The following is a 13,618-nucleotide window of genomic DNA, read 5'->3' as shown; positions in this document are numbered from 1 at the left end:
TGTGTGGATTTTGGTGTGTGTCAGAGGGGAACGGAGCGATCAGAGACAACCTATGAAGCTCATTTTGGGAAAAAGTTTGTTGTTCTAAAACAACCTATTTTCTTATATCATCTCAGTTACGTTATATTGCAAAATAACAACAGGAGAACATAAGCTGGTGCAAGTAATTTTATATTCAGGACTGTTCATTTAAAAGTAAACATTTTACGCAAGATTTCCAAAATGATATTGGCTGCTGTAATTCCGATTTCCAGTTTTAAAGGATAAAACCCTCATCCATTTCTCCAATTCTCATCATATCGGCAGAAAGCAACTCATTGCTCTAGAAAATTCAATGTACTTTTACTTCTTTAGACAGAAATCATTGTTTACGTCTGTAATTAAACAGTATTATTTCAATATCCTATCTACCGAAGCAGTTCAGCAGCTGACTTTCTGACAGCACGTTTCCGTGCAATTTCAACTCAAATAAGCAGGCATTGATTGAGTCACATCACGACCGCCAGCCGTAGATGTCTCAATCACCATTACTAAAACTGCAAATGAAGACTTTCAGACACAGAACTCCTCTTTGGGTATCCAAAGCCTGTTTTCCCCCACCTCCAACTGTATCGATTGGTCCAGTAAACGTGATTCCTCAAAGCCTGTTTTTCCCCACCTCCAACTGTATCGATTGGTCCAGTAAACGTGATTCCTCCTTACAAGTTCTGCTTCAATTATAAAACTAGACTTCCGCGGCTATCACACTAGTGCATCTTAATTTGAATTGCTAGGGGTAGAGATTGGGGGGGGGGAGAGGGAAGAGGCAGGGAAAATCAAGTGGCAGTATAATTCACTGCAGCAGAGTATTCTACTGTGATCTAAACCCAGGTAGTAAAATCTTAACAACAATGCTCTGTTTTTTACATAGGTATAGTTTATCTTATAACACAGTTATAAAACAAAGAATTACATTCACTTACTTTTTTACATTTTGCTATGTTCTGCTCTTTCTCCCCACTTTTCTTCCTTTTCTTATCATTGACTTTTGTAACTCTTGTAGCAGTTAAAGTAATTGTAGTTGGTGTATGCTGAAAAGCAGTATATAGTTCCACAGGAACCTCATCACCACTTTCTGTTGCACTGGTATCCCCATCTTCAAAACAAAAAAGATTTTGCAAACAATCAAATACTGCAGAAAGAACACTCACTTTTTACCATACATCCATCAGAACAGTAAGTGACAGTTAAGTGTGTCACTGTACTGTCAAAAGCTCCAACTACTCATATGCAAAATTCACCAACAGTTGCAGTAGCATGGAAACTAATTACCAGTGAGAAGCTGGTTTATTAGTAGGTGTTTGTAATACCAGGTAAGGAAAACACACCAGATGAATTCCATTCGTTGATTGCAATAACATTGCTTTGGGATTCGCTCAGATGAGAATATTCTCTTTTCAGTCATGTATAAGTCCTAACCAACTAACTCAGCTCCAGTTTCAGTGCTGAGCACCTTCTTCAGGGTATGTCAATTTAGCTGTTAAGACCGCTCAAAATCCTTTAACAATGAACTCCTGCTACTTTCAAGGAAGAGAAAACGCAAGTCTATTTTACTTCTTAAAATAAGATCGTACACAAACCACCAGTTGCTTTTCATTTGCGCTGTGCGCCTCCAGACTTAAAAGCCAAAGCTTGAAGTTTAGCATAAGTCAGCGTTTATGTCAGATAAATACATTCCCTGACCTGAAATAAGACCTACTGCAGTTCTGTCAAGATGAAAGGCTGTCAAGTGTGAGGAGAGCTACAAGAGATGGTACAAAATAGATAGGAGACTGCTGTTCACACACACTCAATACAGACTTCTGGGACTTGAGCAATTTCTCTAAGCATTCTGCCTTCAGTAAGCATGCTTCACACTAAACAAGACTTCTTCTAAAACTGCTGAGGAGCAGGCTTAGCAGGTACTTGGTATGAGAGCAGGAAGAAAAAAAAAAAAAAAAACAAATACACATTCCTTCAGAGCTCAGAAGGATGCTGCCTTAATCAGTGAATTGAGCAGTCCCGTTCTTGAATCTTTCTTTACTAAAGGACTTCAGCTACTGGTTTCTCTGGATTTTTTCTTGCTCCTGTTAATTCCTGTTAATTTCTATTCATGAAATTTAAGAGAGCACAGCAAAGGAGGTTAAGTGAACGAGGAAAGTACGATGAAGTGAAAGACATTTGTTTGTCTTAAACATGAAACAAGTTCAGAAAAGCCAACTCCATTGTGAAAGCATAAGATATATGAAGCACACAGTGCAGAAATCACTAACTGTACGTTCATTTATAGGATTGGTCTCGATTTGCAGAACCGAGCTCTCAGGGTCATAAGACAAATCAAAGAAAACTGGGCCTACACGCATACTGTGTTAACATAAAAAAGGATTATTATCTAGTTCTACATCTCAATCTAGCGACAAGTTCGCTGTGTTCGTTTTAACTTCGTTCTGTGTGCGTTACCATCTCCTGATTCTGCAGTGGAAGCAGCGTTGCCTTCTTCACTAACAGAAGTTTTGCAAAGATTCACCATTAGTCAAGAAGCGCTTAAGAATTCGTGCTACAAAACGCTAAGAAATTGCTATTTTAGTTTATCTATACATGTCTGAATAGTGGTATAAATAAGGCCCGAGACTACACATTGAATAAAAAGAAAAAGATATTGAATGACTACTCCTTTGGGCAGCACCATTCACTGTGTACAATGAATACAGTGTGCGTGGGGAAGGGAGACTAGGGAGAGGAAGGGGGAGAAAAGAGCGTATGATCATGTGTTACTTTTTCCACCTCTAAACAAAAAGGGATAAACTCATATCACAAACGCAACCTTAACTTTGTGTCTTATTTGAAACCTTGCTGCTTTAAACAGTTTCTTCAGTACATACATTTTACCTATATGTTGATATCGAGTTATTTTTGTGTTGGCTAATGACTTTTTCTGAGCTTGTTTGCACCTATTATTTTCTGAACTAGCATCAAAAACAGTCACATGGAAAGAAGAAACATCTAAACAAAGAAGAAGATTGTTCTGCTATTCACTGACATTCAACAAATGAGAAATGAAAACCCAAGACACTCTTGAACACACTGATGTTTAATTCTATATACTGGTGCCTACACAATCATTATGTCACCCGGGGGGGCGGGGGTCCTCCCCCCACGCACACAGTCTTCCCCAAGGAAGCAGCAATTCAATATTGTTGTCTGTGCTATATCCCAGCCTACTCCAAAGTAGCATTACCTCAACCTAATTTATAATTACATGGCATTGCTTTGAGATGCTCCTTTGCAGAGCCTTAATAAAGCACACTAAAGGAAGATTCTGCATCATGGAAAGCAAGATATAAGCTCTCCAAATTCCACAAAAAGCTATTATGGGCCCAGACATTTCTCTGTAAACAGTGAATGGTACCACCAGCACCAATTTCAGGACCTGACATTTGAAGCAAGGTACCTGAACATATAACACATCTAGATCAGTATCTTTCTTAAAAGGCCATCATTTAGCACAGGTATCTTTCCACAACAGGATCCTGGATACAATCCACAAATGGCTTAACAAACACGCTCCAGTGAGCTATAATAAGCAAGCCAATGCACAGTAAGCCACGTTAGAGTCACACTTTTACATCAGGAAGAAAAATCAAAGCAGCATCACCAGCATCACCGCACACAACTCCAGGCCTGAGGACAGGTACAAACCCTCCCCTCTAAAAGACCTAGAGAAATTAAAGAAAAAAGAAGAAGAAGAAGAAAGAAGAAGAAGAAGAAGAAAGAAGAAAAAAGCAGCCTCTGCTCTCAAGAAGCAGAGCTCCTGAAGACGATATCAGGAAAAAAGGTGACATGGTTACACATACAAGTTTAGAACTCTCATCCACTTCCACAGCACATGGAATTTCCACCTCAGAACTCTTCTCTTAAGGCAAGCCAACTAAGTTATCTATTATTTCCTCCACAACATTAAACTGTAGAGGCAACATGGCAAAAAGCAGGGACACTTCACAGATCTTGAGCATAAAAGCCATTATGGTAAGGTGTTCTCAAAATTAAGAGCCCCGTTATTTATAAACTTAATAAAATAAATAGCCCTAATTACATGCTACTTCATCAAACAAGGTCTAGTCATACATAACCCTTGCCTTTACTCAAACACCTGAAGAGGACAGATCCTTGTACGCTTATTGCTAAATAAATCAGAAGTAACACTCTGCTGCTGCAGAATGTAAGGAAAAAAAAAAACACACACACACACACCCCTTATAAATATTTAGTAGACACATTAAAAATCATGTCTTTTCATAGATGATTTCAAGTAGGAAGAGCAAAAAGCATAACATTTTTACTAGTAACTGACAGTAGAGAGTTCACCCACTGAATTACTTCAAGTCTGACTGAATCATGTAATACCAACCAACACACACACAGTGCGTTTGGCCAAGCAAATAACCAAAGTCAGCAAGTATATATTAGTTTCAAATGGGATGATAAATCACAGTAATTAATAATGCACTTCAACTAAATAAACTTGTCCTTCGCCTTAATTTAGAATTAAAAAGTATTGTTTCAACTCTGTTTTGATACTCGAGACTTATCATTTGGTATTTTTTTCCATTGATAGTTCAGAACAGATTTAAAAGACTGATCATCAGGATTACTCGCCAATCCAGAAACACAACACGTTTTGATAATGGCTGGACAGAATTCATGACAGATAGCTTGAGTTCTGAAATTCCAAAATACAAATTAAAGAGAATGAAATATGTTCTTGTACTACAAGCCTCATCTGCTGTCACAAAAGGCAAAAAATACTCCAAGAAATCAACCATAAAATTGTATTATCTGATTTAGCGAGTTTTGTGGATGTCATAAACCAAAAGTCCAAATTCCCTCTCAAAACTATGCTATATTGCTTTAAAGCTCATTTAATTACGTTCATTTAATAAAGCTCATTTAATTACACCATCACAGATGGGAATATCACGAACTGTGGAACTGTGTTAAGATACTAGTCTTAGGATGCGACTATCTATACTAGGAAGGAAGAATTGTCAGAGTTAGGAAACTATTTTTTATGTAACAAGAAAGTGGGCTTAGTATCCCTCTCCTACCACAGGAAAAGGAAGCTCATACTTTCCCATCTGCCTCCACCAGCTTACTCTAAATACTCCTGTTATTATAAAAGCTACAGTCTTCCCTTTTCTCATTTGCTTTTCTGAGTTGTTTGCAGCAACAAATCCCTTTTCCCTGGACAATCAAATTGGGCTTCAGGGAGCAGTTATCCTAAAATATCATAAATGGATCCATAAATGAAAGCTATATTGTGAAGCACAAACATTCTGCCTGCTAGAGCAGCCACTTTCAGGCAACATTTCTCAGACTTTTTACTGACAACTAAATTTAATACCCCAAAGACTTGCCTCTATTATTTCAGTTTTTCCTTTCTTTCTTTCTTTCCTTCCCATTTCACAAGCATCTACCACAGCTTACAGAAAATACAGGTAAAGGCCTTCTCCTAGATTCCTTTGAAGGGAGCTCTTTCCTCTTTTTCCAAGGATAGGCCAGGAAACTCAAGTTTTAACTGAAGAGGAGGAAAATAAGGACTCAGATCCTACACCCACTTGGGAAATTCTGCATATGAAATAGCAGTCTATCTGCAGTCCTGAGAGACAGAACACTAAATGGCTTGCTAAAGGAATTAATGAACGTATTTTTGAACTATAAAAAGACCCCAGTCAATTGAACTTTGTTCCAGAATGGGTGGTTCATTCCAATCTAAGCAAAGTACTGTGACTGACACGGGGAGCGACTACTTTGCTGTTGCTGTTGTCATTTTTGTTTAAAGGAGGTTGCAAGACATGCAAAGTGCAGCCTGTATCTAGTTCTGTGTCAAAGCCAGAAAAACTGCCAAGGAGGCAACTGTCTTCCTGAAACAGGGAGTACAACTGCATGAAGCATTTGTTTTTGGGGCTAATCCCACATGAACCACATGAAGGCTTTATATTTCCTCTGATCCCTTGACATCTTAGATTCCAGAGAAAAGCCCAAACGAGAAGAAAAATGGAGGGGGAGGGAGGGAGTTACGACCAAACCCTCTTCCCTCTGCCTCCCTTAACCTGCAGGATATTAAATACTTCCTAAAAGAAGAAGAAGGAAAAAAAAAAAAAAAAAAAAAAAACAACACACTATGACTTCTTAGCCAGAACTGTCTACGACTACTGTGTTCTTATTTCAGACCTCTTAAGCATTTTATTTAGCCCTCTTCCTTTACCACACAGAAATGGTATAGCACAAACCAAAAACTATTGTTTCAATACATGGTCTCAAACACGAGAGCTGCCTAGCTCCGGGGTTTTTATTTGTCTCCTTTATTGCCCTCTAACATCATCCACTACAGCTATGATTTTCCTATTCCCTCAACTTGAGGGATGCAATACACGCATCGGACAAGGACAGGATGAAACCTCCAAGTAAATATTTTTATTTCCCGTGTTTTTTTCTAGGTGTATCTATGGCTCCAGTTTAAGAAGCAATTACAATAAACAACAATAGAGATCTGGCAATCATATTAAATAGGACTATTAAGATGCATAAAGTTACAGTATTAGGACACAGATTTCAAACTTATGTCTGCTCCTTTTCTACAAGGAGGTAAACTACAGAACAAATGTATTCTAACCATGCCGGGTGTAATTCAATATAAACAATACATGGTGAACTTTAGTAGCATTCAGAGTGGATTAATCCACAATGACAAGAGAAAGGGCTGAGGGGTGCGCGTGTGTCTGTAAGGAAACGCATCCTTTAACGAAACGCTTGAAATTGCAACTATTCTGTATAGTGCTATTTATGATAAAGTCGTGTAAAAGGCATTTAATTACCGAGCCATATATGCTGAAGGCTACTGTAACTGTAAGCTGTTTAATATTGTGGAAGCATAAAACAGTAAGACATTCCACATGAACTGCAGATCAAATCTAGTGAGCACTGGCAGACATACAGTGAGGGCTTAAAAAGCCTAAACTGTCAATTCTACTAAATAAGCTTAGGTTTTTAAGAAAAATTATGAAACAAAGTTCTAGCTTACGTTTTAGCAATTCGAATAAGTTAACTGCAGGGAACTGTGTATACACGCTCTTAAGTCTATACAGCTGACATGCAACTATTTTATGACCTTTTTTTATGACTGAGGAAAGTTTCTTAAGCTCTTTCTTTACTCACCTGACATATTTTCCCGTTTTCTTCGCTGCAACAGCACTGCCCTTTCTTTATCTAAACTCCTGCAATTAAGAAATAAATTTCAGTCCATTCTTTACACTTAGGCATTAACACATACAAGTAAGTGAAGCAGACCTTTTCATCGTTACCGTGTTCAGTTGGCTATTGCAGAATAAGCAAAAGTACGGTATACTACCAGCTGAGTGCTAAGATACTTACAAAAACGTATCTGGTACACTCATTTCATCCCACTGTAATGCAAAGCACATACAGCCATCCTCAAGAACTAGCTTTATCCAAATCACTTGAAAATGTAACAGAACTACAGATATACAGATGAAAGATTGACGGGTGATCCATGGATTACAGATAAGCAAGCATTACACCAATTCCTTGCAGAGTCCTCAAAACAACTGCCCCAATACCATAAAGTAACAGAAAGATCATAGGACAACAAGGTTCAAACAGTTTCTCAAAAGAAAATTAAATTTCTTGGTTACTAAAGTGTTCTGCACACCTATGTCTTATTTATTATTTAGTTAACCAGCAGCAACATAAGCTTGTAGTGTCTTATTCTCTACGTCACAGGACAACTTTCACAACAGTCAGGTATAATAAACCTACCGGGCAGGACGAAAAAAAATGACTTCCTTGTCATATGACTTCAAGTTTGAGAGGGGGCACATATTTAAGGGTGCAAAAACCTCAGAACGAGCATTGTAACATACTGGAACGAGACCATAAAAAGGAAACATGCTGAGAAACGCTCGTGGGGCAGCTGACCTGAAAACACTGCCGTTTAGGGTTCTCCATGCATGACAATCATGAAACAAAACACGAAATGGATTGTCTGTATACTGCCCAGCCCGAGAAAGCATGCAGTCATCAATGCTATCTGGGTAAGCGTTGTAGATGCTTGCACCTGCTACCAAGCGAGGTGAAGCAACGACCACCGTGAAGAAGGGAAAGGAGACTGGTGAGATCATTTGCCTCAAAAACGTAGCTCCTTTATCTAAGATTCCTAGGATTACGCCACATGGTCTATGTTTTAATGTGTTCGTTGTTCCAGTATCGCCTCTTTAAATTCCAGTTTAAGAAAAAAGTATGTGAAAAGGAGTAGGGATTTTCTCCTGCCTTTGATAAAGTGAAGTCACACAACTACGGATACTTTCAGAGAATCTAAGCTTAAATCCAAGAATCACTAATCCCATTTATAGGGAACGCACCTCATCTACTTTTAATGCAAAACAAAAGTACTCTCTCTTCTCTTTATTGGGTCACTAAGTTACAAAGCTTTTAAAAGAACAAACATTTGTTTAAAGCCGTTCTTATATTCTCTATTCATTCTCACTACTTAGAGTTCAAAAGCACGTGAACTACTCACCTTGGTTGACAACGTTCACACAGATATATGTCAGGAATATGTTGCCTGTCAATCCCCATGCAGTCAATGTGCTGCCAAACACTTTAAAAAAACAACAACATGCCCTTAGTTATTTTAAGTACAATTTTAAGAACCATACAGGTACAGCTTTTTATTTTTCAATCATGAGCTTGACCCCGCGCGATTACTCCCTAAGACTATATATCAATCATTATCTTCACCACGACTCCTCTAGTTCACTGATATTGTATACCACTGATCACCCTGTAATTCCAATCTTGTGGCTGTGTCTCGTTGTCTGCTTCCTGAGCCTCATTTTCCCTTTTGGAAATTTTCCTCCAAGACTGGAAACACAAAAATGGCAAGTTATCACAACAGAGCGCAAGAGAGAAAAACAGCCTCAACAAACCAACTAACATGCATCAGCAAGACTTATGCTCTGCACAAGCAGTATCCTTTAACAAAAGGATTCCATTTGCTTTAAAAAAAAAAAAGAAAGAAAAAAAAAGAAAGAAAAAAGTATTCATAAAGTGCTTTTGCATCTAAAACCACAGGGGTCGACATAGGGCTCCCAGGGCACATATCCTTTTGCAGGCAAGCAAGATCCCGCCTAGGAGATGTCGCATGAGTGGTAGCACTTTTGTGCAACATGAGAACAGCTTTAACTACTTTCCATAGCCAAGAAGAGAGGCTGCCTGCTGGATTGAAGGGTAACCTAGGATACTAGCTTATGCCCATGGCCCCATTACTATAAAAAACTGGCATATGGAAATCATTATCATCTTTCCACTTGTGAATTTTTCCACAATTCTCCCAACCCCAATAGAAAAATCACTTCTTCACAGGGACATACTCCACTTAACCTGTGACTGATGGCACCTCCACTGCTGAAAGAACATCTAAATACTTCTCAAAATAAAGGAAAGTTTTATCTGAAACAAGGATCATCAAAAATTAAAACCAAAGTCTGTAATTAAAGCAGCCAGAAGAATGAGGCTCAAATTAATGTTTTTTGGCTGTTACAATCATTTTATAAAACGCACAACACCCTGGTAATTTCAGCAGTATCACTTTGTTCATGAATATGCACAATACGGTAATATAGGCTAATTAACACTGGATAATTCCAGAAACCGATTTGTCCTCTCCTGCTAAGTTTTTCAGTTCTAGAAATCATTAAGCTGAATTTTCCAACATTCAACTCTTTAGCAGCACCCACTTCTTTGAGTACGCTCAAGCAGGTGATTAAGCGTGAACACGGAAGCTTAAACATTTAACTTCAGCTTCTCAAATTAGAATCTCAGTTAGCACTTCAATTTTAAGAATTTTAATAGACTATTAAGTCTTCCGCAGATTAAAGACTTCTTATATCAGAAATTCCACAGGCACAGAATCTGGTATTTGACAGTTTGTCTTTCATGTGCTAGGTTTTATTACATATTTAGCGTCACGCAAGTTACTTGCTTTATGTACACATAAATGTGTACACATATTATACACAGTTTACAAAGTAACTGAACCAAGTCGCTTTACTACTTGGTACATTCAGATTAGGAACCAATCCCAACATTTTTATTCCACTGTAATAACAAGTAACTTGAAAAAAACACCAAAGAGATCCTTTTTAGAGGGGAAAAAGAGGTATACTTAGAGCAACAATAAACAAATACAGATTAAAAAAAAAATTGATACAAGTAGTCAAGACAAACTGTAAAGTGTAAAAGGCTCTGTGGCCTTAATCAACTGTCTTCCCTAACAGAAAGCCATATAACCTTAAAACACTGTTTCGATGAAGGAAACTTCCTCCATCTTATGAATCAGCACAATTAGGAAACCTTTCAAGTCACACTTACTTCATCAGTGCAGCTTAAAGTTCTAAGTCATTTTTTACCTTTTTAATTCATTTAATATTCATTACCTGCATTTGTCACAACAGATCATATATCCATCATCATGTGTAAAGCCACAAATGCATCTGGTAATATCAGTTCCATAGCTTCCATCCTCTGATGTACTGATGGTAGTAGCACTAGAGGTTTCATCAAAGTTGGGAGTGGTAAATATGCCTACTTCATTCTTGCTGATAAGCACTGACGGAGGAGGAGAAGCTGGAGGCGTTGGAGGAGGCCGAGCACCATAGTTATGGTCCTAGATTTTTTTTGAAAGATAAATTGTACTCTTAAATATTCATACACTCAGATGGCTATTTAAGCTAAAAGGTTAGAAATAATTTATGAGAACTGCCTTTTTTTAAATAATAGTTTAAACTGTTATTTCTGCATTACTCATTCTCACCTTGCTTTCTCCCTTGCCAATTACATTTGACATAAAATTAAGTGCATTATTTTCTGCATTTGGCTTTTCATCAACCATTTTAATAAATTGACCAAACACTGAATATAATATAAAATTCTAACTGTGGATCAGTTACTCTAGAGAAGAACAGCAAATTTCACATAATCTATTTTATATACAATAGTTAGCGTGAAACTTACTGCATAGGGCAAACCAATGTAACTGTGTGAATGAGAGCTGCTGGTGTACAACTGGTGCGGATAACTGTTCGATTTTTCAACTACCACAGGGCTAGCTTCTACAGATTCTGGTCTGAAAAGCAAAAGATGAAAGAAAAATAAATATGCAATTACGTGTATTTCTTTCACAACAGCTAAGTAATTACCTGCTGTTTCAGTTAACGCATATAGAACAGTCCAAACAACGATCTAACCCCCCCTCAATCTTCCCCCTGCCCAAAATCTTTTCTATCATCTCACAAGAGGCTATCAGAGCGGCAGAGAACGCGAACTTCTCTAGAGTTATAAAACGTTCTTCAGAAGAATTAAAACCGTAAACGCGGTCTTTTTTGATACTCTGCAAATCTGGGAGTACTTCAGAAAAGCACATGTTATGCAGTTTGTCCAGGGAGTCATCAAAATGCCTGTATCTATATAGGTTTAACAAAACCTGCAGAAAATACTTGAGCTTAATTGTGAGAAAAAAAAAAAAAAAACACCACAAGAACCAATCTTGGAGCTGCAAACCTGTGTCCCTATAGTCGCTTCACTACCTCCAATCCTATTCGATTCTGTAATGACATCTAGTGGTAGCATCAGGACAGTACCCTTCACCATCTATAGGAACCTGTGCCCACAGCAGGGGCACACTGTGACCGTTTCTGTAAATAGTAATCACGAATAGAGCAGATTAAAATAAAACAACAAACTGTTCTTTTAAAGATGAACTGCCAACAACAGTCTTTTGGAAGAGAAAGTTTTACAGTGAAATTTTATTAGATAAAAATTGGTTTATGTGCAGTAAACCACAACAAAGACAGAAGAAAGATGAAGAAAAACTCAAGTGAGAAGTTGTATTATACCTTTATTGCCTTTTCTCAGTAATTACATTCATGTGGGCAGGCAAGCATACACACTCTCACGACTGAGATGTTCATCTGGTCAGTAACTTACAGCTTTTCCATTGCACTGTATGATCCAATCACACTAGGATAAACTTCAAATGAACCCAGAGTTACCTAAAGACATTTTCTTCTTTTTACACCGAGAGGCACAGCAAAATATCAGTAGCTAAAAAATTAAAGTGGCTTCTGCCTCGCATCACATACCAAGTCTAGTAACTTTATTCTTATCATGTATCAACTCTATTTCCTATCACAAGTGTCTAAATAACACTTATTCCTTGGAAGTGTTATTTTAAACAATTTTTAAAGCTGGTCTTTCTCAACCCTAAATTGAAATAGAAATGACTGTTTTCTTACACATGACACCACATTAAATATGAACGCTTTTTCGCTGTAAGTGGTATTTGTTTGATTTAAAAGGACAAAGAAACACGTTAGCAGCGAGTTGCCTAAGAACTTGTTGCTAACATTTTTATAAGAATATGCTATTGCTTATCGTTATTGGCTTACTCAAAAATATACAATATTTTCATATCTACTACAAAGAGTCCTATTAACATCTGTAGTAGTGCATTTCTTCTCATTACCTTTACTGCCTGTTGTTTCCATATGATAAAACTGCTTAAAAAGAAACAGTAATTAAAACTGCTATTGTGTAAAGACTTTTCTCTGAAGTTCAAAGAATAATTTTTCTTTTTTCTTTTTTCTTTAAAAAAAAAAAGAACACAAACATCTAACAGTGACCAGGTGCATTTAGAGAAAGAGAGACAGCGAGCACAACCAAGTGTGCAGATCATGTGAATTTACAAATAGAACTCGGGTACACTGCATAAGACAAAAACCTGACTCTGAAGACGTTTGCTCTTAGTTATTCCATAGGTCCAGTAAAATCTTCATTTCTTTGATTATGCCACAATATACAGCACATCCTTGCTTAAAAATCATTTTATTCAGAGTTTGTTGGTAACCTCTCCTGAGAAACAGCTCAAAATTTCATAGAAACACAGAAAAGTTGATGTCCGAAGGAACCTCTGGAGACCATCTGGTTCAACTCCCCTGCTCACGCAAGGTCAGCTACCGCAGGCTGCCCAGGACCACGTCAACTCACATTTTGACCATCTCCAAGGACAGAGATTTGCCAAGTTCAGCAACATCATGATTTAAAAAACAAAACCAACCCCTCCTCACAAACAAACAGCCCTCCTCCCCGAAAAAAACGCAGACACAAAAGTCGGAAAAGCTGTGCCTTTCCAACATATTTGCCTATATTTATAGGCTGACATAATACATTAGTGAAATAATCATATTCTGTTAATTCAATTCAGTTAATTCCTCGATTACCTAGCCATTCAAAATGGCAGTGAATTAGAAGCTGAATATCCATCTATCACGGCTCAGATAGATGCTCACTTCTTTCTCTCTCATTCAAAAGTCTTTGCCACTATATAGTTTCTCCTGCAGCTCAACCCTTACTGAACAGGGAAGAAACCAGTAGCATGGCAATACCCTTATTTACTGTGTGTTTGATGCTTGATGTAGATCATTTTCTTCACTGTATGAACAATACTCAGTTTTCAGAGTAGAAA

General features: G+C 37.6%; 1 protein-coding gene across 8 annotated transcripts in view; it reads right to left on the bottom strand.

Annotated features, from left to right (window-relative positions):
- Window positions 1-13,618, bottom strand: part of KMT2E (lysine methyltransferase 2E (inactive)) — a 71,194-nt gene that overhangs the window by 33,836 nt on the left and 23,740 nt on the right. For all 8 annotated transcript variants that reach the window (XM_068929687.1, XM_068929711.1, XM_068929733.1 and 5 more), the window contains 5 exons: window positions 11,110-11,221; window positions 10,533-10,762; window positions 8,615-8,695; window positions 7,234-7,292; window positions 963-1,135 (listed from right to left, as the gene is read on the bottom strand). In XM_068929687.1, the coding sequence (XP_068785788.1) occupies window positions 963-1,135; window positions 7,234-7,292; window positions 8,615-8,695; window positions 10,533-10,762; window positions 11,110-11,221 (655 nt within the window). The remainder of the gene's footprint in view (window positions 1-962; window positions 1,136-7,233; window positions 7,293-8,614; window positions 8,696-10,532; window positions 10,763-11,109; window positions 11,222-13,618) is intronic.

The sequence above is a fragment of the Struthio camelus genome, chromosome 1, assembly GCF_040807025.1.
Source record: "Struthio camelus isolate bStrCam1 chromosome 1, bStrCam1.hap1, whole genome shotgun sequence".
Lineage (NCBI taxonomy): Eukaryota > Metazoa > Chordata > Aves > Struthioniformes > Struthionidae > Struthio > Struthio camelus.
The sequence above is the reverse complement of the archived record's forward strand: the minus strand, read 5'-3'. Positions and strand labels throughout refer to the sequence as shown.